Genomic DNA, 27,221 nt, shown 5'->3' with positions numbered 1-27,221 from the left:
AAATGAATAAAAGTATTCTTCTGAAATGTTTTTTTTTTTTTTAATTTCTCTTTTCCATGTAGCTCCAATTACTCTTTTACTGCTGTAAGTATTGCATTGTATGGGTATCCCATAGAAATCCATTCTCATTCTCTGACTGATGGATGGATCGTTTCCAGTTTCTTATTATTTACTAATACTAGGGCTCTGATTTTCTTAATCATTACTCATTGAAAACAACTTGCTCTGAGACATACACTGAAGAGAACTCTGAGATTATGGGGTCTTTAGCATTCCTAGATATGTTAGTTGCTCTCTGAAGTAGCTGTCCCAATTTACGCCCCACCAGCAGACTGCGCACACCCTTTGGGATTATAAACTCTGTAAGCAGGGTTTTAGCTGTTGGAATCCTCCATGGCCTGGGTGAGGCTGTATTCCTCCAAAAACTGGAAATGCTGGTCATGCCAAGGATATTTCTAGTGTGAATCCATATTCTCATGTTGAAAGGTTTCAAGCGTCTAAATCTCAAAGGTGGTGTGAATTTGAACCCAGAAGCCGTGGTCAGGTAAGCTCAGAGTCAGAATTTTGAGGAGCTGCTTCTTTTCTTTTCAAATCCAAAGCACAGACCAAGTCAAGAAAGGCTCCTCGTGATCTCTCCAGTCAGCAGGAGGAAGTCTTTTCTAATTTGCCCAACGCAGGTGTTGGTCTTTAATGATCTGGACATTACATATGAGTCCCGGTTATGACTTCTGTCACATGGGCTGAAGGGTCTGAGCGGTCACTAATAGCTGAGCTCCTCATTGATTGAGATTGCTCCTCCTTCCTCCCCACTGCCCAGTCTCCAGCCTGAGAGCCTATGCCAGTTCAGGCTTACTGTTCTGGTTTTTATTTAATTGGCAGTGCGAATTTAATTTTTTTTCTGTTTAGGCCTTTGGGTATAAGGTTTTTCTCTTTATTTTCTGTGCCCTCAGAACTTATAGAGAAGGATGGTCCTCTAATAACCAAAGGGGAAATGGGAAGCATAATAGTAATTTTGAGGTCCTATTTCATCACATAAGCCTTATATTCTAAATCAGCAGAAACCAACAGAATGTTCTAGTGATAGATGTGTTCTACAATCTATTCTATCCACATGGCAGACACTTGTCACAGGTGGCTACTGGACACTTGAAATGCAGCTAATGTGTCCATTGAACTCAATTTTTAATATTGTTTAACTTTAATTCATTAAAATTTAAACAAATAGCTGTATGTGGCTAGTAGCTATTATATTTGACAGTAGAGCTCTAAGTAGTAGTCATATTCTTTGTCCCGTGGGTGGTTTTATGTATATACTAATAAAGCAATGTAGTCTGGGGAAAAAAATGCCTTGCAAGTCTATTTTTGATAGTCAAAGGGTAAGATATTTGAGAGGTGACTTCAGAATACAAAACTGTACAGTCCCATTATTGTGATAATCAGGTACTTCTCGCCTGACTTGTCTTTCTGGAAATTTTCAAAGATCTACAGTGAGCATGTCTCAGTGCACATTCTTTCCACTGCCACTTTCTCAACTGGAAGTCAGGGAGTCAATTTCTGACAGATTTTCAAAGATATTTATGGAATATTAAAGTGTCAAGAAATTCTGAAGATAAATAATTAGGAGCACAAATATACATATTTCAAATGCAGCATAAGACAATATGGTTAAGAGTACAATTTGGTTTATCTTTGAACTGAAAAAGTTTATTGGTAACCTGAAAATGGGTGCAAATTAACACATGAACATACACAATTTATTTATAGTGTTGTATGAAACAAAACAGGTCTATTGCTCTAGGCCTGGACTGGGATTATAATTCCTATTTTTTTTTTTAATTTGCAAAGGGCATTACATGAAATAACTCTTAAATTTTTTTTTTAAGTTGCCATTAGTACATTAGTACATTAGTACTAATGTACATGTACATTACATGTACATTAGTACATTACATGTACATTAGTACATTACATGTACATTAGTACATTAGTAAGAAGGCCAAAGCAAAAATGTAGGTGTAAATTATAATAAGAACAAAAACATACTTGGAAACAAGGCCATATAAACCTGGCTGGTGCATTTGGCTATTTCACTGGCTGGCCTTTAAAAATAAAGATATGTAAATCTTTCTCACTATGGACTAATCCACATGTATTTTGTATTTCTTGTATAAAACTAATGCTCACAGGCTGGCCATTCAGGAATAGACTGAAACAGATTCTGGAGTTAGGAAAGCATTTCATGGGAGGAATAAACTGGGTCAAAAATGAAAAAGCTAAAGTTTGCTTTTTAAATATTAGCACACATTTCCAGATAAAACTGATTTAAACTCGTGTCCAGAGATTTTTATGGATAGTTTTACCATACCGATTTCATTTAAAATGTCTTTAAACACTGAAGCCTCTCAATTCCAGTCAACATATTTCAGACACTTTGCTTATGAAGGATTTTTTTGGACACTCTCAAGACAAATTTTTTTTTAAATTTTATTTATTTACTCATGAGAGACAGACAGAGAGAGAGAGAGAGAGAGAGAGAAGCCCAGTATGGGACTCTGATCCCAGGACCCAGGGTTCATGACCTGAGCCGAAGGCAGATGCTTAACAGACTGAGTGACCCAGGCGCCCAAGACAAATTTTTAAAAGAGAAACCAGTTTTGTCTAGAAAGCATTTTTAGCACACTGAATATGTATCCTTCGTCAGAGTGAATGTAGCCCACTCTTCTCTTGATACTCCTCATAGAAACGTCTCAGTGATTTAGGAATTCTCGGTGTCACAGTGCTCAAGGCTTGAGTAAAATGTCTTCTCATAATGCAGTTGGCTTGAATGTCTTCTTCCAGAGCTAGAAGGGCTGCCTCCCTACAGACAGCTATAACCTGAAGCAAAACAAAGAAATAAAAACAAACATACAAAAAAAAAAAAAAGAAAAAAAAAGGAAAAAGAAAAAAAGGGAGAGAAACAATCAGTACTGTTTTTTTAGAAATGTAGCATTTCAAATATTCATCTGTGGTAACTGCTACAACCAGAAGCACATCGCTAACATGGATCTTCACGCTTATTCCGCTTCATTTTTCAGAAGGATAAAAAGTAATCGCCTTCATTCCAAAACAATGTATTAAGTACTCAGAATCAGGAAGGGCTAGCAGAGATGTAAGACACAGCATTTGTTCTTAAGAAGCTCGCAGTGGTAAAGGTGGAACACACGTGCGGGCACATATTTCTGCTACAAGGTGACAAAAGGTGAGTATGTATGTGCGTCAGGGGCAGGTGGGAACCAAGAGATAAGGGGGTGAGGGCGGAGGAAGGAGATACCCTGATAGGCAGCAAGGCCCTGCTCATCAGCACACTTGTCAGGGCATAGAATTTCCACATTCCGTTTGACCTCTGAGGTTTTACCCACACGTAAAAGCATTTCTTTATGTGCATCCCTTGAACTGAGTTCTTAGATCTTGGGAATATGGGAGAGAAGTTGTCTGCGTTTACTTTGGAGAGCTGCATTAGAACAGAGAAGTGAATTTTGTTTACTCAGTGAGGAAAGCTGGAAGAATTGAAAAGAATCTGGGGAGGGGGTGGAGTGGATGCAGAGTGAGGGAGGACAGAGTGGGCGGTAGGAAAGCGGAAGGGGAGGAAGGTTCAAGTCTTGAATCCTGAAATGTGTTTTTAAGCTCTCTGGACTTCAGACAGCGGAAGCAGGCTGATGCCAGTGTCATTCTAAAGACACATTACTGTGGTGAAAAGAGCTTGTGGGATGAAAAGAGATATTGTGATTTTCAGGGCAACAGGGAAAACAGTGATTGATACTGACTGCACCTTTATATCGGTAAATGAAAGGGCCAGCTGAAACACATTTGTCCAGCCATTCAGCATATTTTCTCTGTTTGTTCACTTACTGAAAGGAGTTCCTCTGCTTATGCTGGGCTAATGGCTGCCAAAGCAGTTTAGTAGCATTTTAGGGGATTTAGCAGCATGTTTAGGGAGCTTTCAAAAAACATGCATAGATTTAGATGGCTTTGTCAAATTACGACAATGTAACTATTGGTTCTGGGCTTCATTAATGAGCCCTGAAGTTGACTACAGTGGTTATGCACGTTAATGCTTTTCCAAAAAGAGTGGCTACCAACTGTTGAAGGAAAGGACAAAACTTCCAGGGATTTGTAAAAACAACTTCATCACACGTTCTGGTGCAAAAAGATTTATTTTGAAAACAAGCTGTAATAATTAATAAGCACAATAAAAGCACATGAAATGCCCAGCATGGTAAACTGGTTATCTGATAGTTCCACTCTGTAGAAAGTGACCCTGAGGACCTCCATGAAGGGAGGTAAAACAGCCAAGCAGGGAAAGCCTCAACTCTCTCCTTCTCTCCATCTGAGCAGCACTTCTGCCATCTGCAAGAATTTTTTTAAAAAAAGATTTTATTTCGTTATTTATTTGAGAGAGAGAGAGAGTGAGAGCACAGGCGCGTACACACACATGAGTGGGGGTGGGGAGGGGCAGAAGGAGAAGCAGATTCCCTATTGAGCAGGGAGACCAATGCGGGGCTCCATCCCAGGACCCGATCCCAGGACCTAGAGATCGTGACCTGAGCCAAAGGCAGACACTTAACTGAGTCCCTCAGGTGCCCCTGTTATCTGCAAGAATTTGAAGCAATGGTTTGCAAGGCTGAAGTTTGAAGAAGAATCATGGAAGAGGCAAAAAGGCCTGAGCTTCCTGCTGGCTGGTGGACTTTGAGCTCTTCCTCTGAGACAGTACAAGGAACGTTCCATTATGTGGCTCCTTCTCTGGCTAAGTGGAGTAGAGAAGTCACCAGCTCTGGGCCAATGCATGTCTTGCACACTTCATAACTGAGACTTATCTCAGAGAATACTGGACCCAGCACACGTGGCTACAGAAATTTACTGAGTCCCTACCACATGTCCCTACCACATGTGCTAGACAATTACTAAGGATTGTACTAATCCATTGCTATGTGAACACTGCCCCGTCAGGTTTTATACAAGGCACTGATGTCCCTAATAGTGTGCACCATCTGATGGGAGGATGGCAATGGAGTGGCCAGATAAGCATGTGTAAGGTGGTGGGGTGGGCTGTGGGGAGGCTGGGCTGAGGAAAAGAGAGGTGACTGCAAGGCTGCTTGGACCCTCTCCAAGTTCCCAGAATCTGGTTACATGGCCACATAGTGAGTAGCTTCTGCTGCTGGTACATCTGAGAAAGTGAACTGCTGGTCTAGCAGGTTTCCTCTCTCAGTACACAGTAATCAAACTGGAAAAGGAACGGTTATACTCCTCTAATCACTAGAATCTCAGGTGGCCTAACAAGGCAGGGTAGGGAAATGTAGGTAGTGGGAAGTGACAGGTCACTGAGGCCCTGAAGGCTGTCCTTGGGGTCAGCAACCCTGAGCAAATCCGCTCTGCAGATCAACTTTCTTTCCCTTTTATCTCTGTCTATAGATTTTCCCAATTTCTAACTTGCTTTGTGCCTTTCTTTGGTCACTTTCAGGACTGTGACTGAGGGGACACTGGTGGTGAGATGTGGTCAGAGCAATAACAGCCACCTGAAAGCTGGATGTTTGTAACTTACAGCCTCAACATATGTTAACATTCAAGAGTAATTGTCCTACTATATTTAGTATTTACTGGCCTGACCCTTAATTAACAATTCCATCCAATTTGGAGAACTACAAAATTGTGAGGTATAGAAAACTTGGACAGGGTTTTGACAAGAACACTGAGAAATGTTTGAATTCAATAGAGATGACCATGGGAGCCTTTGAGAGACAATGGCCAAGGAAACAGAGCAGTTGGATACTGGTACTTTCAAGCACCTCATAGGAAGGTGTCTTCCTCTGTACAGAAGAAGGGCCACAGTCATTTGACCTTCCAGAGCAGCTGGAGGACAGTCTGAATTGAACACTTGCTTCAAGAAAGGTTTTCCTGTTTCATAACATTTATAAGCGATGCCCTGAAGAACTTTCTGCCACTTCTGTTTTCCTATCATATTTGCATTAGCAATATACAACCAGTAACCAAGAGGAAGTAGGACACTACAAATAATTCACCAGTCACTCAACAATCAACACCCCCTGGATAGCTAACTCTGTACGACCACTAGATGAGGCCATGCAGAGGATCCAGAGATGTCTAAGACATGGCTACCTGTCTTCTGATGCTCCCCCACCAGCAGGGGACCAAGGTCAATTAACTGCCCCATCTGGCATGGTATTAGAGGTACTGTTAAGCAAGGCTATAGGGAAAATGCTTTGGTATGGAAAGAAGAGAGAAATTATTGCTTCATAAACCAAAGTGGGAAGGGCAGAATTTAGATATGCATATAGAACAGAAAAGGGCATTCTGAGCAGGAGGAATAAAGTGGGCAAAGAAACAGCACGGTGGGGGCGAAAGAGACCAGAGATTGTGTAGCCAAATGGAGAATTAAAAAAAGAAAGAGAGAAGAGTAGTTCTGTCATCAAAATGTCACTAAAAATAACATGACAGTTTTCAGAAGTCATGTGGGCCATAATAACAGTGAAGGCTAGTCAATGACAGTCATCTCTAAAGCTCTACACCCAAATCACAAGCAGCGGATGCACAAGCAGCTGACAGAGAATAATTCCTAAAGCTTCCTTTGTTTTTATTTTCTCTTCATGAAAGGGCTTCTTAGAAATTCCGAAGGGAAAATCATTAAATGGATTACTGGTTCTTCTCTCCTAACCGAAATAAAAAGGTATGCCTGAAAATGGAAGTATTCTTAGGAGGCTCATTTCATGAAGGCTGGTTTCTATTTGCTCTGGGGTCACTCATACTTCTCAGGAGAAGTGTCGCTTTGCTACCTGCTCTCAGGGCCCATGCCAGCATTTCCCTTGACAGATGAGTGTCTTCGGAGGAAGAAGTATTTCATGATCAAATAAGTTTTAGGTAACAGTGCATAGACTCTGTTTCCCACACCGCACCATAGAATTTGAAAGATTTTTGTGAAGGCTGGCAGTAGTAATCTGCTTAATTTTCTTTAACCCGTGGTTTCCCACAGGAGTCTCCCTTTGCCCTGGTTTTGGCAAAACAACATGTGAGTGGCTATCTTTCAAGTTACTGGTGATCTTCAGCACACACTTTGGGAGGTGTTAACCCACAATGAACAATTCAACCAGGACCCAAAATGGCTTTTGCCTCTTACATATCCTTTTTTTTTTTTTTTTTTCCCCTTTTGCTCTCTCCTATTGCAGAATAGAGAAAAGAGGGAAAGGGAGGAAAAAAGAGCCTGGAGAAGGACCAGTCTGTTTAACGGGATCAAAGGGCAGCAGCCACAGCACATGCTTGTGCTCTGGAGATGCAAATGGTCAATATGTATTTGTCGAATTGAACCGTACATTTCCTTAACTATAAACAAGTTTCTACAAAGTACACATTATATGCATCTTTTTCATATTTGGTCCATATCCTATAATATTTTTACTTACATTTCATATAGACTATACTTTGTCAGTTATACTTAAGTCTCTGGAATGGTAACATCAGCAACAAAAATTGTTTAACACCGTTATATGTTATCTGAAGCAAGTTTCAGTATGGTGTAATACTTTGAATCGAGTTCTGGCTTTAGAAGTAAGATAAATTAGAACTTTTGCCAAGAATACAAGTATGTCTGGGTTATTTTGAGGGATGCTTCCTTAGGTATCAAAATTTGTTACATGGGGACAGGAACTCGTCTGTTGGGTTGTCAAGGCGAAAGGTGCACTGTCATTGAGAAATAACCTTGAACATTTACTAATAATGCAGTAATACATATTGGGTTAGAGGACTGAAATGGAAGCTTTGGGACAAAAAATTTGTACAAATGGTGGTCTGTTGTCCCATTTGATGAAAATAATGTGGCATCAATGAACAGCTGAGGGTTTTTCTTTTTTGTATTAAGCTTTGAAAGGGTGAGGGCATTTTAGATAAATTACCTCTCTCTCTCTCTCTTTCTCTCTGTTGTGGACTGATTGCTATAGAAACTAAGAAGGGCTTTCAATTTAAAGTAGGATGTTTCTCTATCTCTAAAGTTTGCGAGACAACATAGTGAGGTAAGTGCATGTATGTCTATGCATGTATCTCACTACAGTGTATTCAGGGCCCACACAATTCATCATTCTGCTGGCATCACATTCAAAACCACACGTGGTCTGGGACTGGTCAGTGATGGGGGAATTCTGGTGAATTTCTCCCATGAGGCTACAGAAGAATCTGATGAGATGTGTAGAATAGATGAATTTGAATCACAGACTGTCTGGAATGTTAAACCAACCCGTTTAGAAAGAAAACTCTTGGCACTAGAACACCTTAACATCATTGGCAAAAAGGATTTTGGAAGCTTTCCCCTAATCCCTTCACCATGTCCTCCTCTTCCCCCATAGGCTGCAGACTAGATCATTTAAATGAATTATTAGCCAACTACCAGCAAGGTTGCTTTCGCCATTAGGCTGTAACTGTTCTGGCTGGCTCTGTAAAACTGGGTGCCTGTTTTCTGTGTTCTTTTTCAGTTTTGATTAAAAAATAAATACCCAGCCTTTTAAGATCTATATATGCCTTGCTGCAAAAGTGCCAGTACTATCCATTTGGGAAAATGAGAAAATGAGACAAAAGACAAGCAGAGTGGGCCCAAGATTTCACTGTCAGAGCTAAACTAAGACACGTTGTTGTGGTGGCCAGGACACCCATTTATTTGGTGCCAACATGTCACAAATTCCCTTCCCAGGGATTCTGTAATAATAATAGAGCTATCAGATATCTGAAAAACAACATAAAATAAGCAGGAACTCTCTATATGAAAGATTTAGGCATATTTGAACTGAGTTCCTAAGAGGTAGGAAAGGAAAAGATTTTTCATGAAAATGTTCAGAAATCTTCAAAACAATGTCACTGAGGAAAATAGTAATCATTTTCAAATGCAGGAAAAAAGCACCTCAGCAAGGAAAGAGGACATATAAGTATGAATTTTCATGCTATGCTTGCCCTCTGAAAAAAGCAGTGCCTTTAGAACAACAATACAGCAATAACTGGATTACGTGAGACAACTCCACTTGGGAGGGGTGTGGGGAAGCAACTTCCCAGGATGAGAAGGCTCTTGACCATTGAACCTTGGGAAATCTAATTACCTCACTTTTAAATGCAAAAGGGCAAAAGAGGCAATTGTGCAGAATTCTGAATGCCATGAAGAATAAGAACAATGTCTTACTTCACTGTGGAAAAAAAAAAAAAAATGAAACCTCTTATACATAGCCTACGGTTCTTTCCCCCAATCCACCACGAGACAAGAAGAGTTTAAACAGGTGGCTCAGCTTAGCAAAAGAGAAACAGGCGTATTGCGAAAATTAAAACCCACATGGTTTCTAAGCAGACAGTAGTAATTAAAAAAAAAAATGATGTGATGAACAGTCAAGGCAAAGACTTTACCAAAACCTAATCCGTAGGAAGGAAAACCTGAAGTGTTGGGTGCTACTTGGGGTATTCATCGTCCTGTGCTATAACCCTGCCCTTGCTCTTTCCAGTTTGGCAGTAGCACTATCTTCTTTCCTGGGGCACTGAAAGACTAGGAACCCCACTATCGATTTAAGTACAGTTGCTTCCATTTCCAGATAAGGCCTGGTTAGGTAGTATGCGCCCTCCTTTTCCGTTGACTGCAAGCAGATTATGGGAAGGACATCAGGAACACAAATCCATGAGCAGTTTATAAGGCTGGGGAAAAAGCATGCTGCCCCAAGGAGGCCTAATAAGGGAGCTAAAAACTGCTCACTTCCCACAGGCAGGCTGACATTCTAACAGAACTGCCGTCACGGAGTTCCCAAGTGCCTCGCAGAGGTTATCTGTGTCCTCCAAAGGAAGGCGGGAGGGTAACAAAGTCCTGAAGGCAGCTTAGCCCACAGCTGAAGTTCTGCTTGGTTCCCGTCACCCCACTCTGCAGGCAAAGAAGGCGCTCAGATCTGAGGAGAAAAAGAAGTGGGCGATTTTAAATGTGCCAGAGGAGAAGGCATATGCACAGGGTGACCTCCCGGGACGAGAAACGTGGCTCTGGGTGGCTGAATGCGAACACCTAGTTCCCTGGCTCCTGGCAGGGCTGCTTCAACGCTCTTGCGGCAACCGTCACTGCAGCCTCGGGACTGTAATGCCGAGGACAAGGACAGGGCCAGGCGGCAGTCCTCTGCGCGGGCAGAGAGCAGAGCATCGTTAGAGAGGGGGCCGGGGAGTAGAGACGCCGCAGCCGGCCCGGCAGCTGCACCGAATCCACGCGAAGGCAGAGCCGAGCTTTCCCGGCCCCGCGGTGGGCGCGCCGCGGCCGCTCCTGCTGTTTGGCAAGAAGAAAGCGCGCCTTCCAGTGAGGCCTAAATGTGCTTTTCAGCTTCTTTGTATTTCAAGTGTACTAAATAGCTTTAAAGAATCGACCAAAAGAAATGGGCTGCAGTGCTTTAAAAAGTCTTAGGTATTTTCAAGAAAGTGGTTTTTGTGAAAAGCATCTTCTGTCTGGAACACCTGTGACCTGTTGAGCTTAATTGGGCTGCAGCTGGCGCTGATTGTGGCGCAGCCGCCGGCGGCCGCGGGCGGACATTGTGTGCGCTCCCGCCCGCCCGCCCCCTCGCCTTTCTTTTCTCTTTCACAGCCCCGCGACCTCCTTCCCCTGTGCGTCTGAGGGATTAGGAGCCCAGTAGAGAGTGGTGTCCTGCTGTTTGCGAACAGCGTGCACTGGAGGTGCTTCAAGGAGGAGGCTACCTGGGAGATTATGTGCTCCCGTGGACGCCGAGGGCCCATTCTCCCCGGCCCATTGAGACGTGCTGAAAGGTGGCTGAATGGCCCGGGCATGAAAGATGGGACTGAAGGGAGCGCAGCAGGCTCCTGGCCGCGGAGCAGCAGATGGAAGTCAGACTGTCACGGGCGGGCACGCACGGCCAGGGCCGCCCCAAACTGCCAAGAAAGCAGCTCCGGAGCGCAAAACAGGGCGGAAATTCAGAGGGGAAGCCAGTGGCCCTTCTTTAGGGTACTTTAGTATATATATGTGCTGCCGAAGCGAGCACATCTTTAGGGTACTTTAGAATGACACCTAACCACAACGTGCTGAGGTGGAAGTGAGGGTTTTGGGGGCGGGGGGCCAAATTACAGATTTAAGGAAACTACCTAACTGTTGCCCTTGGGTTAAAGTCCCTTGAATTGTCTACAGAATAAGCCCTAGCATAATCTATCCATCTGGGATTATGTTAGGGTCATACTATTTAGAATGCCACACAGAAAACCACTGAGTCAAAAGAAAGTAAGAATTTCTGTAAAAACACGTGAAAGCACAATGACATCAAAGAAGGTGCGAAAAGCCCTTGGTTGCTGAATTTTACTGATTTCAAGTTATTCTGAGGTCTCTAAAATATACAGCTGAAGTATATGTACAGCAAGTGAGCAACCTTCTTCTGCACGGAGGCCACACTAGTTCTTACTTTTTAAAAATTTACAAAGGAATCCATCATTCCACAGAGCCTTGGGGCAGGAAAGATGTGGAGTTTTCATTCTTATTGTTCTACAACCATTTGCACTTAGGGGAATTTTAAATGTTTCTAACATTAATTGAACCATACAAGATCAAAAAGGGTATTTTTAGTTTTGAAGAAAACATACCAACTGTTATAGGAATGGAGAAAGCAGGAACCACATGGCAGGGAAGGAGAGGGGTGAGAGGGCAAATAGATGGTTGAACCCCTATTCATTCCTTTATCCGAGAAGTCTTTATTGACCACCTACAAGGTCCCAGAAACAAGGTACCTAGGGGAATATAGTGGTGAAGAAAACAAAATGCTTTCGTGGAATAAGATGTACAGAGTACTGGCTAATCTATTTACTCTTCAAGGTTCAGTGTAAATGTTTCCATTGGGAGGCATTCCTGGAGGCAATTTCACTTAACTCCCCAGGCCTGATTGCTTTAGGATCACTTGTTTTATGGTCTGGTAGCAACTTGAACTATTCTATCATGTTACAATTGTCAGCAGGGATATAGAGTTATTTGTGGTAAATGTCTATCTCCCTCACTAGACTGGAATTCCCATAGAGGCTCTTTAGTCTTTGCTCCGCTCTACTCCTCAAACATACCAGGTTAGCATGTCTCTTGACCTTTGGGAATCTGCAAAAAAGGTCTCCCGCTGAGGTCATCTCTGAACAGTGATATAAATTAATTTTTGCCTTAAACACCCCCCCCCCCACACACACACCCCACACACACATCCTGCTGTTGACAACTGCAGCCAAGATAATTATCTACTACGGACTAAAAAAGTAAAAATGTCTTGAGAACAATGGGTCATCCTAGTTGAGGTGTATATTTGTGAGTCTTAAGGCTGGTGACCAGGCTATGGCCAGAAAGCTAGAAGAGGCACAAGACTTTGGGTAAAAGCATCCAGGATGGGGGGAGCTTGAGGCTGGCCCCAGGCAAAGAGGAGAGAAAGAGCAGGGCAGGGCATGTTCTTGGGAGATGAGACCCAGCAAAGGTCAGCCTGCTGTAGGACTCCCCTTTAAGTCTGGAGGGTTTGATTCTTCATGCCAGTGTTGTGGGAGATAGGGAGATAGTGGCTGGGGTCAAGGTGAGTGGGTGGAGGGTTTAGGTAGTGTGTTAAACCACACCCTATGTTTCCTCACCTGTCAGCCATCTTCACAGCCATCCCCCATATCTTGCCCCCCCCCCCCCCCCCGCCCCCAACACAAACATAAAAATGCCTCCTTGGAAACTGTAGCCTCAGAGATGCCCTGGGTAGCCTTCTTTGAATTCTGTCTAATTTGTGATCTTTGAACATTCACAAAGTGGAATATTTGGGAGTTAGAACCTTCTCCCCCTTTATAGCCAGTCCTTTTTTATTTTTTATTTTTTGAACTATAATTGACATATGACATTATATTAGTTTCAGGTATATAACATGATTCAGTACATGTATTATTGTGAAATGATCACTACAGTATAACACCTATCATCACTGCACTTTTTTGTGTATAATGAGGACTTTTAAGATGTACCCTCTTAGTTACTTTCAAATATACAATACACTATTATGAACTATGGTCACTATACTATACATTACATCTCCAGGAAATACTTATTTCTTAACAGGAAGTTTGTAACTTTTGACCACCTTCACCCATTCAGTCATGCTATACCGAGTCTTAATCTCTAATAAACTCCTTTCTCTTTTTCCATTTTCTGAGCAGCTTCATGCTGGTCCAACTGATCAGCAGTCTTGCGTGGCATCTCTAAAATCACTTTAAAAAGTATGGTGTCGTGTTAATGGCTATCTGTGTTAAACAGAAAAAAAAAATGACTTGACAATTTATAGCTAACTGAGGGGCATCTGAAGATAGGTCCTGGTGAGCAAACACTAAGTATACCACCAGCACATGACAGGGAGTGAAAAGACAATACAATTACTTATCTTGTACTTATTTTATGGATATCACATTTTATACAAAATATCACTTTTGTGCATTTATTGGCCATATAATAAAGATTTTTAACCTAGAGTCCTTAGATATCCAAATGGGTCTAAGGATATACTGAAACCTATGAAAATTTATACACAAATTTTTTTTTTCTAGAGAGATGGTTCAAAGTGTTCATCATATTCTAAAAAGAAATCATTACCCCAAAAGTCTTAAGAACCACTCTTCTATAGTAACTATATTTCAAACCTTCCTAAATCCTATGAATGCTTCATAATAATATCTATCTTCCTCTTTTTATAATGTATTTGGCTAGAATTATCACAGTTGAGGAGTATAAGAGTTGCAATATGGAGTTAATCACTGTAAAGGGAAAGTAGTTTTTGCTTTTTTAGATCTTCCTCTTGTACCGTACAAACATTCACAGCTGCCCCTAGGTGTATAACTTTCTTAGGTCTTTATTGACATGAAGAGGAACCTAAAGACCAATATCTTATTTTGCTTATTTTAAAAAAGCTAAGGTAATACACTAAAACCGCAAACTTAAAATGCTAGTTAAGGAATGAAAAGCCAAGTACCCAAGATAAGATTCGAATTTACAAGTGACAAATATTAACTATGTGTAATTTTAGTTAACCCATAAATGAATTTTCAGATTTAAATACCTAATGTAGGTTTTGATATTTGGTAATAACATCATACACTGGGTATTTAGAAACTGATGGGTTTGTTTTTTTATCTGCAAAATTATATGGCCTATTGTCTAGTAAGGAGTGAGACACACTTTGAACTCTATTTAGTGCATGTCTATTAAAAATAAAAAAAAAACTGATTTTACTGATTTGAAAGCCAGTAGTAAGATACAGCTCTTAATATATATGTATATATATATATATATATATATATGATATAACTTAGAAGAAGTTATAAAACTTAGAAGAAGTTACAAATACTTGTAAAAGCCACATACCACAATCACCTTCATTAGTTACTTGTAATCCAAGTCAAGGTGGGAAATAAAGATAATTCGGTTTATGAAGGCTTTAACCAAAACACTCATATGTTTCTCTCTTCTGACCATTAAGTCGATTACATAATGGACTATGAAACCTAGCCATTCCTTCTTAACTACTGTTACCCAAACTCCTTTCCAAAATGCTTATGACAGAATAAGGCTTCTGACAAGCTCAGCAATGAAAAAGCCAGAAAGTCTCCTAAAGAAAGACTGAAAAATGTCTACTTGTAAAGACCAAACTAAAAACTATGAGAAAGCCCTCAGAGCAATCAATAGACATGGAAAGGGTTGTGGGAAAAGATGTAGATGAAACTACTTATTGATAGTTAAGAAATCATGTTTCAAAAAAAAATTAATTAAAATGGTGCCTTAAATTATACCTTAGTGGGACTGGTTTGGTTATGAGAAATGCAGCAGTTGGTACATGTTTAGAGCTAATGATGGATTTTTAAAGCACAGATTATTCATCTAGTTCTTAAAACCTAAAGACATAAAATTGAGTGAATCTGAGTATGTGTATTTCAAGACTGTATCGCTCATTTTATATTAGGTGAGCTTTCCTCAGATTTCTAATCATCAAAAAATGTATCATTGGGAAAAAACTAGTAGACATTTCTAATGATGGAATTTTTTTTTCATAGAGATGAATCAACTGAACACAAGGGAATTATAATACAATGGAAATGATTTTGCAATCTTAATGCATCTTCTATTATAAATGATAAATATGGACATAAAAGCACTCTATAATGTAAAGTAGAGAAAACTGAAGCAAGTGTCAAGACTTTCCTCTTATGGGTGTACTTTTTCATTTGCAGGTCTGATCGCTAGACTTTAGATAGGGTACACCTGGCAATTGAGCACTTCCATTTTAGCATAGTGGTATCTAACTGGAAATAAACCCATACTATCTTTCCTAAGTGTGTTCAAGATGTCTATTGTACTCATTCCATATTTACACCAAAGAGTATGCAAGCCAAGGGAAACGCTGGATTATTTTACAGGTCTGTCCTATTCTCTCCCATATCCTACTCTGTTCTCTACTTTACACTATGTTCTCTACATAAACATAAACACATATACATAGGAATGCAGACAACTGTGTATGTGCACATACACACACAAGCACGCATGCATGTGCACACTCATTTGCAGATGCAATGTAAGTTCACAAGATGTGATGTAAGTTTAAGCACTATACTAAAGGGGCACATAGGTGGCTCTGTGGGTTGAGCAGCTGACTCCTGATTTCAGCTCAGTTGTGATCTCAGGGCTGTGGGATCGAGCCCCGCATGGGGTTCTGTGCTCAGTCTGCTTGTCCCTATTCCCGCTCCCCCTCTTGTGCTGTCTCTCTAAAATAAGTAAATAAACAAATAAACAAATAAGTAAATACTCTTTAAAAAGTGTGACGTACATTTTACCATCAGTAGTTCTGAAGACCAGCATTTGTAAATCTTTTAAAAATAAACTGAGCTTTTAAAATCCCATCACTCTGGCAGCAACCCAGCATAGCTGTGCCTTTAACAAAAGATTTCTGTAATAAAACGAGATTTTACATGCTGAAACAAAATATTTTAAAACATCTTTCTGCCGACTGCTCATTTCAGTAATATTTGTGGAATTTAAAACCCACACACGCATACACAAACGTTCCCATGGAAGATTAGGCTAAGTTTTAGGTTAACCTCAGAATTATTAAATTTTTATATCAATCTTTTAATGAACACTTTTCATTTATTTTCTTTAAGAAGAAACCCAAGTCTTGAAAGACTTTCAGGCCATGTATTCTTTAATTGCCATAACAAATGCGACCAGGCTAACTTTAATCAAAGGAGACTCATGAGTAGTTTTCACACTACATTTGTGAATGCCTCTGAGCAAGGTGGACTGAATTCTGCCTCAGCTTCTCTTATGTCTGCAAATATGTGTAATCAGCTGTGACATCTGCTGTATATTAGGGCTAAACTGCTAGGGACAGAAACCTAATTTGAATCAAAAGGAGGTATTTATTATAAGGATATTATTGAATCTAACAGAACCTAAGGACAAGAGTGAGGCTGGGCTCAGCAGACCAACTGGAACCAGAGACCGGGACGTTATCAGGAGTCTCTCTCCCTAATTTTGATCTTGGCTTCTCTCTGTACTTGGTTGGGTTGAGTTTTAGTCCTCCTTAAGTACAGAGTGGTTTTCCCACATGGAAGAAAACACGGCAAAAATGTTTTATATTTTACAGCTTCAGCTACCACAAGTCCTCATTTTCTCAGTTCCGGTTACGAAAACTCCTGTGGAAAGGAGCCTTAATAGCCTGGTCCAATCACTGACTGGGGAAGAGGGTATGGAAATGGGGTCAAATTGAGGGAGATCATTCCTCTGTACCCAAATCAACTGTGTGTGTGTGTGTGTGTGTGTGTGTGTGTGTGTGTGTGGTCACACTGGGATGACTGAGCAACTCTGTAGTTTTTTGGGGGCAGGAAGTGAAGATTCTTGGGGGTTGGAAGTACAGGTAATATAAGGCAGGCTTATGTTGGTGGGTGGACGGAATGAGAGAGAGAATGCAAAAAGTGGCTTTTATACTCCTTTACATGTAAGTCAATTTATGTGGCTTATATATCGCTTCCTCCCAAATGCTGTCTTGGCAACATGTAGAGTGTATTATCTCTAACCGTTCTGTTGAGAAGGTGCCACTCTGGAACTTATGCCCAGTGGTGCAACTGTCTCCCTTGCTCCCAGATGCCACTTTCTTAGACCACGCTGCTCATCAGGGGTCCAGATAACATTCTGAGCTGTACAACTGATTTCCAGGCAACAGATATTACCAAAATATGATAAAGTTGAAAAGCCTTAGGGGTCACCAGTTAATTTCTTTGGAAATGATCATGGAATCTATAGGAAAAATTAAAGTTGTTCTTTTGAATGATGATTTCAACATGGGTTATGGTCAATGCTATCTATATGTTAAATCCATTCTCTTTCTTAGCAACTGAGAAGTCACAGTGAAAATCAGAAAAGAAAGCAAACAAAAACTCAACTTTTTTGTGGGGGAGGGGTCATAAATAGCTAATAGATAAAAGCCTCAAGTCTGGAGCTGTTTAGTTTGGAAGTTTATGGAAATTTCATTTGGAGACAGTCCCTAAATTCAATTGTAACTGGAAAAGCATGTAACTGGAAATGCGTGCTGACAAGGCCTACGGAGCAAGGGGAATGAAATAGACAGCATTCGAAGCTTGGAGGACTGACTTCATTCTACCAGCTAAGAGGCTGAAAGATGCTTGCAAGTGTCTTTCACAACAGCGCCACCCTGCTTTTGTAAACTTGCCCAATTCTTGCCCCTGAGAATAGAGGAGAAAGGGGAGATAGAGGAGACTAAAATCCTTAGTAAACATTTAGGGAGACAATAATTACCCCCCCCCTTCTTTTCTTTTTAAACTACAGAAAATTCAAACATACACCACAGCAGAGAGAATAATGCCTGATACTTAGCTTTAGCAATGAGCAACCCATGCCTGATCTTGTTTCATCTTCACTCTAATCCTCACCCCAACACAGCACTAGCTTTTTGAAGCAAATCCCAGAATAACATTTAATCCATAAATATTTCAGCATATATCTAAAGGAATTTTTAAAAAAGATTTTATTTATTTATTTGACAGAGAGAGAACACAAGCAGGCAAGCCGCAGAGGAAGAGGGAAAAGGAGAAGCAGGCTCCCCACTGAGCAGAGAGCCCGATGTGGGGCTCAATCCCAGGATCCTGGGATCATGACCTGAGCTGAAGGCAGACGTTTAACTGAGCCACCCAGGTGCCCCTAAAGGAATTTTTTTTTTTAAGAAAAATTTTTAAAAGCATAACCACATCATTATTTCACATTAAAAATAGCAATTCTTTAATATTATCAATATTTAGTCAGTATTAAAATTTTGCCAATTACTCATAAATGGATTCTATGTTATTTTGTTTAGATTGGGATCAAAATAAGACCTGTACCTTGTATTAGTTACTGTATCTCATCTCTAAAAAATTCTCTCCCTCTTCCTTAAAATTTATGTTGAATAAACTAGATTATATGTCCTATACAGCTTCCCACATTCTTTATTTTCTTGACAGCATCTCTGTGTGATTTAACACATTCCTCTGTCTCCTGTATTTCCTATAAACTCAAAATAAGATCTAGAGGCTTGAGTGGTTGGATGTTTTGGGAACAAATACTTCATATGTGATGTTGGAATACATAGCGTTTAGTAATCTTTTATGGTTTAATAGTCACTTGTGAATGTCTAAGTTCTTCATTAAATATAGCAAAATGGTGCTATTTGTTATTCTTTCTCCATTTATTGGCTGGGATATATTTACAAAGGGAAGCTTTCCTTCCCCTCTTACCATTCTCTTAGCATACTATTCACACCTCTCTCTGCCTTGCCTTTCTTTACTTAACAACTTTATCCTAGAAATCACTTTAAAGATACATAGAGAGCTATTTCTTATTTTGTTTACAACTGCACAGTTTACTCAATGAGGTACCAAACACTGTACATTTGAATTGTTTCCAGTCTTTTGTTCCCTTTTAAGATTCATTTATATGTTGGTCAAAGTCTAAAATGCTCAGGTAGTACAAAAGTAAAAAGCAAAGAACTGGTAAGATGCTCCTATTCACTGTAGTATGGATATGATTATAGAATCTTGTTTTTTAACCACTGCTCATTCAAAATTTTAGAAAAGGTGAGTCTTAAAAATCATATTTTCTGTCCCCCCCCCCTTTTTTTTGCCTTTGTTCTTCCAATTTTCCACTTTTCTCAGCTCCAAACAGCCGGTGAAGGCCTCCAGCCTCTACCAGCTCCAGTCACCAATCAATCTCTCCACATAGGCAAGAGGCTTTACATTATAGAACTCATCTGGCTTTTCTCTGAAATCTGGCTATTGAAGCTCACACTCTGTCACTGCTTCCTGGTGATCACTATTGCCACAAGCACTCTGTTATAATGGTTGTCCTAGTGGTAATGAGTATAGTAGTGGAATTAAGGTGAACTCAGACACAGCAGCATGCTTGGGCTTAGGGAAGTGAAAACAGGAAAATCAGGACCCTTCTTTATCCTGGTGATTCAAACCAGTGTGGTTCTCCTATATCTATTTTTCATGTATGTGGTAATATGCTAGGAGTAGCTCCTAATTCTCAGAAGATCACATGTTTATGTGCCGTAGACATTTCCAATACAGATACATTATACTTGGCCTCTGGTTTCTAGTCTTTTACCTACCACCTCTTGAAAAATGAATCTCTCCTCTCTTCAAATATCACTCCTATGCAAATGTCTTTGAAATATTCATCTTCAAGTCATGCCTCTGTCCAGGCACCTACAACCCCAAATATTTAACATCAAATGTGTCATCTTGATCTGCAAACTGCCTGCCCCATGAACTGATTTTCAGGGATATACCATTCTCCCAGCCACCGAGGCTTAAACCCATTGCTAATATATCCTTTATTCTTTGCCCCATACCACTTAATCTGGCTAAATCTTCTGGATTAGATACTGATTTACCTGGAGTCATGTGAAAACTGAGAATTGACAATCCTATCACAAGGGACTAACTAGTGGATAAAAAGTTGGATTGGAGGTGATTCTTTAATAGCTATGCTTTGTCTGTAGGATAAACGCATTAGATAAAAACCTTGCCAGCATGCTGGTTGGGTATAAATATTTGTCAGAAACATTGGATATGTGGGGGGAAAAAAAAAAAAGAGAGAGAGAGAGGAGAAAAAAGGCCCCAAAGGCCAGGACAAATGAATCCTGATTAACAAATGAAAACCAATGAGATAAGCCTGGCCCCTGTCAGGAGAGCTAGTGATCAGATGTGCGAGGGGGCTCACAGCACATGCCAACACTGAGGGGTAGGTGTGGTGGCCAGAACAAATGAGGTCAGCAGTAAGAAATAAGATCAACCCTCCAGTACTCGAAAGACTCATGGAGAAGGATTGGCACTGTCACTCTCATGAGGCTCTAGGAAGCAGAAGTAGGACCAAAGCTGTAGGAGACAGGTTTTTGCTCAATAAAAGGAAGAAAACATATATGAATCATTTACAAGCTGGCCAAATATGGAGATAGCTCTAGAGATAGTGAGTAAATGAACATATGACAGGGATACTGTAGATTTTACTCAAACACTGGAAATAAACTTTGTTTACATCGCAGACAAGAACACTCAATATGCTACCGCCACTCAATCTGCCCTATTCCATTTATTTGTACTTGTGCACTTACCTTTCCTTCTTATTTCAATGGATGAAATATTTTGGTTGTTAAGATCAGTCCTTCTATTTTTGTACTGGACTTCATTCTCTTTTTCCTAAGTCAAGATTGCTGCTATAATTGTTTCCCCCACATACAATCAACTTTTCCCACCAGCATAAAAATATGTTGCAATTACTCATCTTAAAAGCATAATCCCTCCCTTGTCTCCATACCTGCTTCAATCCACCACCAGCAAAAGTCCCTGGAAGAACTGTCTTTATTTGCTGTTCTCTAGTTCCTCTCCTCCCAGTTCTCACTCAAACCCATTAAAACAAGACTTGTGATCCTCTAGTGAATTGCTCTGTTAAGATCATAATCCAGTGATCAGTCCTCAATTCTCAATATACTGGATCCATCAGCAGCATTTGATACCAATCACACCCTCCCACTTTCCTTTCATTTGAACACTGGAATACCTCCACATTCTTTACTCCAATGACACTGGCTTCTTGACTGTTCTTAAGTACAAAAAGCTCAGTCTTGTTCAAACCACTGGCACCTGTTTCTTCTTCTCAAATGACCTCTCCTTGGATAACTAACTTGCCTTAGGTCTTGTCACCTTTTCAGGGAGGTTTTCCCTGGCCACCTTGTTGACAACTGCTGCCTCCTCCCTTGTAAATCCTCTTTTCCTTTCTTGCTTTATTTTGCTCCCTATCTTGTTACTGCCATCACATATACTGTATTTTCTTTCATTTTTTTTTTAAGATTTTATTTATTTATTTGACAGAGAGAGAGAGATCACAAGTAGGCAGAAAGGCAGGCAAAGAGAGAGGGGGAAGCAGGCTCCCTGCCGAGCAGAGAGCCCGATGTGGGGCTTGATCCCAGGACCCCAGGACCATGACCCGAGCTGAAGGCAGAGGCCCCAACCCACTGAGCCACCCAGGCACCCCAGCATTTTCTTTTTAAATTAACTTTTTTATGATTTTTTAAAGTTTTAGTTATTTTAAATAACCTCTATACCCAACATAGGGCTTGAAATCATGACCCTGCAATCAAGAGGTGTGTGTTCCTCTGACTGAAACAACCAGGCACCTCCCATGTATTGCATTTTAACTTATTTTGTTGGTTTGTTCCCCTCACAAAAATGAAGCACACACAGAGTACAGACTTTTGTTTATTTTGTTCACTAACATATGCTAGTGCCTAGAACCGTACCAGGCACATAATGGGTACTCAATAAATTGTGTTGAATGAATGAATGAGGATAAAAGAAAGAACAAATGAAAAGAATAAGGTCTGATATTTGACAATGTTAACTAAAGTTAGGACTTCAGTCCTAACAATTTATTCTTTGACTAAATATGGCCTTTATGCCTTAGAGCAGATGCCGTACTTAACTTTGGTAGAATATTAAGGCTTACCAAAAGCTAAAAAAATAACTATCCAACAAACTTCAGAACCACTAAACTTGTGTGCTCATGTTCTCGTCTAGACTCAGTAGAGCTAGCTATGACTACTATTGATTTCAAGTGTGCTCTTGGCCAGCCTTCTGCAACACGGGGCTGCACTAAATACCTAGTAACCAAATCAAAATAGTAGAGATTAAGTAGAGATTAGTACTAAATGGAATGTTAAACAAAGCTCTCAGCTGGGATACTATTTTATATTCCTGATTGACCCCATCACTACCCTGAGCACAGTATCCTGGGGCTCACTGCAGAGGGATCCTTGACTCCTGGGCAAGCACAGCTTGTTCCTAGCTCTGAGGACACCACGAATACTGAGCTCTGCAAAGCTGGAGCTCCCAAATGGCTTTCTGACTCATGAATGCTTGACCAGGGGAGATCTCAGTGACTATGGGGTGCTGGTACTTTTTAAAAGTACACCCAGTAGATTTATGTTGTTTTTCTAATGCCTCTCAAGGCCTGTCCGGTCTGTCAGTCACATCCACCAGCTTCAGCAGGCCTCTGTCACAGAAGTTCAGACCATCTCTAAGTTCTCTTTGAGTATCTCAGGCACCAAGGAAGGATAAGAAGGAAAAGGCTAAGAGTGTAGGGAGAGAAGAGGTCCAAGAAACAAGAATTCTGGAATACTTTAGCTTAGCTTGATGCTAGGAGAGGATGTGTACAAGAGAAGAAGAGTTAGAGGAAACTGAAACAGTCTCCAGGAAAATTGGAAGAAGGTCTTGGGAAGGGGGTATGAGTTCTGGGAGATGGGCAGAAAGGCCAGGAGGCTAAGGACTCAGAGCTGGTTACTGGATTGGAGATGAGGAAATAGCGCAATCAGCTCAGCAGAGGCAGAGGGAGGGAGAGGCCGTGGACAGGGTTTAAGATGTGAATTAGAAGTGAGGAAGTGGAGGCACTAGGTGTGCCAAACTCTTTGAGAACTTCGGTAGTAAAAAGGAGACAGGTTGTGACAACAATCTAAGTAAAATTTAAAAAGGAACACACTACCCAAAAGGGGATGTAGAACAAGAAATGGTATTTCCAGAGTTAATTTTTAATTTCCTGAGTTCACTGCTGTAAGAATTTCAAACCACTCTGGCATATATATCCTGGCATGTGCATGAACTTAATTGTGGAGATAAAATGCAGTAGCAGCTCAGACAGAAACCAAAAATCCTCTGTAAAATCACTAGAATGGTTACATTAAGTACCCCTCGAACTTCTAATCACCCCAAAATTTCAACTATAACATAATGCTGAAAGGTCTTTACTTCAATGGGTAAAAGACAGGTGCGCCAAAATGTAGCTCAGAAAAGTTTGTTGAATGAACATTAGCACAAAAAAACTTGGTAACACGTACAATAATGATTATTCAAAAACTTCAGATCTTCTCCACTGTCAAATAATTTTCCTTTGTATTCATGTTTTATTTGTTTTACCTTAAGTCACCCCCAATCATGCTGACATCTACTACTGATGATTATATTAGACCTAAAAGTGTTCTTAAACAAATGAAAAATACTGACTTCCATTCCTGAAAGCCCTGCTTCCAATTTTCAGGAGGAAATTAAATAATGTATAAATCAAATACTGGGCCTAAGCCCAGACAGCTGAACATCGTTTTGTCCTTTCAAGGCAAAGAGGAAGTGTCTGCTGCGGCAGAGACATGCCAAGAGAAATAAAGCTTAACCTCAGCCCCATGTGAAAGTGATTTTAGATAATCGGGGGTGTTTGCAAATAGGTTAAAAATGGGACCACATACTAACAGGGAACTTTCCATGGAAGTTAAAAAATGTATCAAGATCTAACCCCCACCTTAAAAACAAAACATGTTGGGAAAATGGCGTGGCCTTAGAAACTCTCTATAAAGGCCGCAAAGGAAACGGAAAGCAGACAGGGAGGAGAGAGCTCCAAGTCAAAGGGAAATTAAAACGTGTTTCCGTTTATGAATTACTATAGGCTCAGGATTTGATGTCTTTGTAATTGTAATTACCAAATTCAAAACGATGTCTGTGTGTGAAGGGGAAAAGAGGAAAGGGGCGGGGGAGGTGGGGAGAAAGTGCATATAAGCATGTGGGTAGAGTGGTAGATGAAATGATTTGGATCGGGGGCCAGTGAATTTATTCTCGGAAGGGCCAGATAGCAAATATTTCAGACTTTTTTTTTTTTTTTTTCCAGAAGACAGTCCCTCCTGTCACTACTCGAGTCCCTCTAGTGTGAAAGCAGCCACAGGCAATATGAAAATGAATGTGTGTAGCTGTGTGCTAATAAAACTTTACGGATGCTAAAATTAGAATTTCATGTATTTTATTACTACTTTTGATTTTTCTTCAAACACTTAAAAATGTAAAACTATTCTTAGCCTACAGGTCTTACAAAAACAGATTGTGGGACAGATTTGACCTGCACACCATAGTTGGCTGACCCCTGATTTAGATAGTTAACTCCCCATTACACAGAACATTCCTATGAAAATGGGTTTGACTCAAATTTTGGATTCTGAATAAGAGAAACTGATGTGGTTTTTTTTTGGTTTGTTTCTTTTCTTTTTTTTTTTTTCCCAGTAGATGAACAAAAAGATGGTGATAATGGTAGGAAGCATTTGAGAGAGACAGCAGATCTTCTCTAAGCCTATAAAAAAGACAAGTATCTCTACCTTTTTTGTAGCAGAATACTTATACTAATATGAAATAAAAGTTTATGTAGTAAGAAATTTTGAAGCGAAATGCTACATAACCATTAATATGCAGTATTATTCAGGGATCAAGAATGATAAAACGTTATCCCCCTTATCAGAATTTAACGTCTTATAAACATCCTTGGCAGCATAAGGCTAGTCTGGATTTATAAGTAAGTTTCCATCATCACCTCTATGGAAACCAGAGAGCTGGTGACTAGAAGGATTTTCTGGTGGAACATATGCTTTACAGATCACATGGTGATAAAAACTTTATGGAGCATTTGATCTAGACTATCAGAAACAAAGGAATATAAAAGTGCAAAGCATCTATGTTCATAGTTTTTGGAAAGCAAAATTATTTTTATATATTAAATGTTCTGTTATGGAACAGACAACTAACTTTCCCTTTCTGTATTAAAAGAGAAAGTCTTGTAAAACATCCTGGTAGCTGTCTCACAACCTTGAACTGGGAAATACGGCATTCTTTCTTTTCCCTTTCCTGTCTCTTTCTTCTTCCTTTATTTATTTTTTTTGGGGGGGGGGTTGGATAATCCCAGTACTTCTCCTTAGTTCTCTGAACAAATGAAGCCCCCTTCTTTAGGGAACTGCTCCGCAACCACTGCAACCCTTTGGTAAGCCAGTCATAGTGCCCTGTCCCTCAGGCCACAAGGGCAGCTGCATGAGACAGCTGGGACAGACAGGCTGCATCCTAAGGGTAACAAGGATCTGAGCAAGGTTTAAAAGGAACACACTATCCAAAAATGGTTATAAAACATGATTATTTCCAGAGCTGTATTTTTATGGACCAATCACCCATGGTATACAGGATCCTGATCGATGTTGTTAGTGTATACTCACACTCATTAAAGAGAACTTGAAGCATACTTTTTTATTTGATGGCAAGTTTTGGGCAGGAATGCAATTCTCCATTATAATATTGTTTGTATAAGGAAATGTAATTCTTTCAACAACGATCTGTTTCGTGATGGTCTCCTTTATGGCCCAGTTTCTAGGAATTGACTGTAGGGAAAGAAACTGCTTTAACCATCCACATGGATGTGACTGAGGCTGGAGGAAAGGGAGGACCACAGAGAGTGCAAAGGCTGAGTGTATACAACAGGCAGTGGCAATGAGGGCAGGCTCAGTGAGCAGCCTTTTACTTCCTCCCATCCTGCTGCTGCTGCTTCTTTTTTTTAAATTAATAGACTCTTTTTTTAAGAGTAGTTTTAGATTCACAGTAAAATTGGGGGGGGGGAGTACAGAGAGCTCCTGTAACTACATACACACAGCATCCCCCATTATCAACATCTTCCACCAGAGTGGTACATTTGTTACAATCCATGAATCCACACTGACAGATCATTAGATCATTAGCACCCAAGGGTCAGAGTTTACATTAGGATTCACTCTTCTTGGTGGTGTACATTCTACAGGTTTCGGCAAAGTATAATAATATGCATCCACCATTCTACTGTCATACAGAATAGTTCCACGGCCTTAAAAAGCCCCTGCCTATTCATCCCTCCCTCCCTTATTACCCTGGGCAACCAGTGGTCTCTTTACTGTATCCATAGTTTTGCCTTTTCCAGAATGTCATAGAGTTGGAGTCATGCAGTATGTAGCCTTTTCAGAATTCACTTCTTTCATTTAGTAATATGCATTCAAGGTTTCTCCATGTCTTTTTATGGCTTGAGAGTTCATTTCTTTTTTAGTTTGGAGTAATATTCCATTGTCTAAATGTACTAGTTTATTTATCCATTCACCTACTGAAACACTTCTTGGTTACTTCCACACTTTTTGTGGTCCTTTTTCTTTTATTTTCATTTCTTTCTTTTGCTTTAAAGTCAAAGTATCACAGGTTTCTAGTTATGAAATAAATCATGGGACTAAAAGGTACAGCATAAGGAATATAGTTAATAATATTGTAATAGTGTTGTATGGTGACAGATGGTGAGCACAGCACAAGATAAAGACTTGTCAAATCACTATGTTGTACATCTGAACCTAAGGTAACATTGTGTGTCAACTATACTCAAATTAAAAACAAAAGTATGCATGATTAATCATACCCAAGAAAACGTCAAAGTATCAGAAGTAGACAAGAGACTTAATTAGCAAACCATATAATCCTCGAAACAGGTATGAGGAAACTGAGGCCCAGGAGTTAAGTGACTGGCCTGTGGAGGTTTTCCCTTCCTGCTGCATTTGTCTGGGCCCACTGGCAGCCTGCAGGCTAAGATCTGCTGTCTCTGTATTGGATGTTCACTCCAGGTTTAGCATCCCAAATGTCACTTTCTAAAATAGTCTGTTTTGATACATCCAGTATTTTAAGTAATACGGCTCATACACCTTTAGAAAATTTATCAGCCATGTATCAGTTCATATTAGAGATAAAATATTCAGGTAATAATTTAGTCTTCACAA

General features: G+C 40.2%; 1 protein-coding gene across 1 annotated transcript in view; it reads right to left on the bottom strand.

Annotated features, from left to right (window-relative positions):
- Positions 1 to 1,691: 1,691 nt before the first annotated feature.
- AFG2A (AFG2 AAA ATPase homolog A) overlaps positions 1,692 to 27,221 on the bottom strand; it is a 337,231-nt gene continuing 311,701 nt past the window's right edge. The window contains exon 16 of the mRNA XM_080796129.1: positions 1,692 to 2,874. Within this exon, the coding sequence (XP_080652255.1) occupies positions 2,698 to 2,874 (177 nt within the window). The 3' untranslated portion in view covers positions 1,692 to 2,697. The remainder of the gene's footprint in view (positions 2,875 to 27,221) is intronic.

The sequence above is a fragment of the Martes martes genome (genome assembly GCF_963455335.1).
Source record: "Martes martes genome assembly, chromosome: 2".
Classification (NCBI taxonomy): domain Eukaryota; kingdom Metazoa; phylum Chordata; class Mammalia; order Carnivora; family Mustelidae; genus Martes; species Martes martes.
Note: the sequence above shows the minus strand (reverse complement) of the source record. Positions and strands in the feature narration are given on the sequence as shown.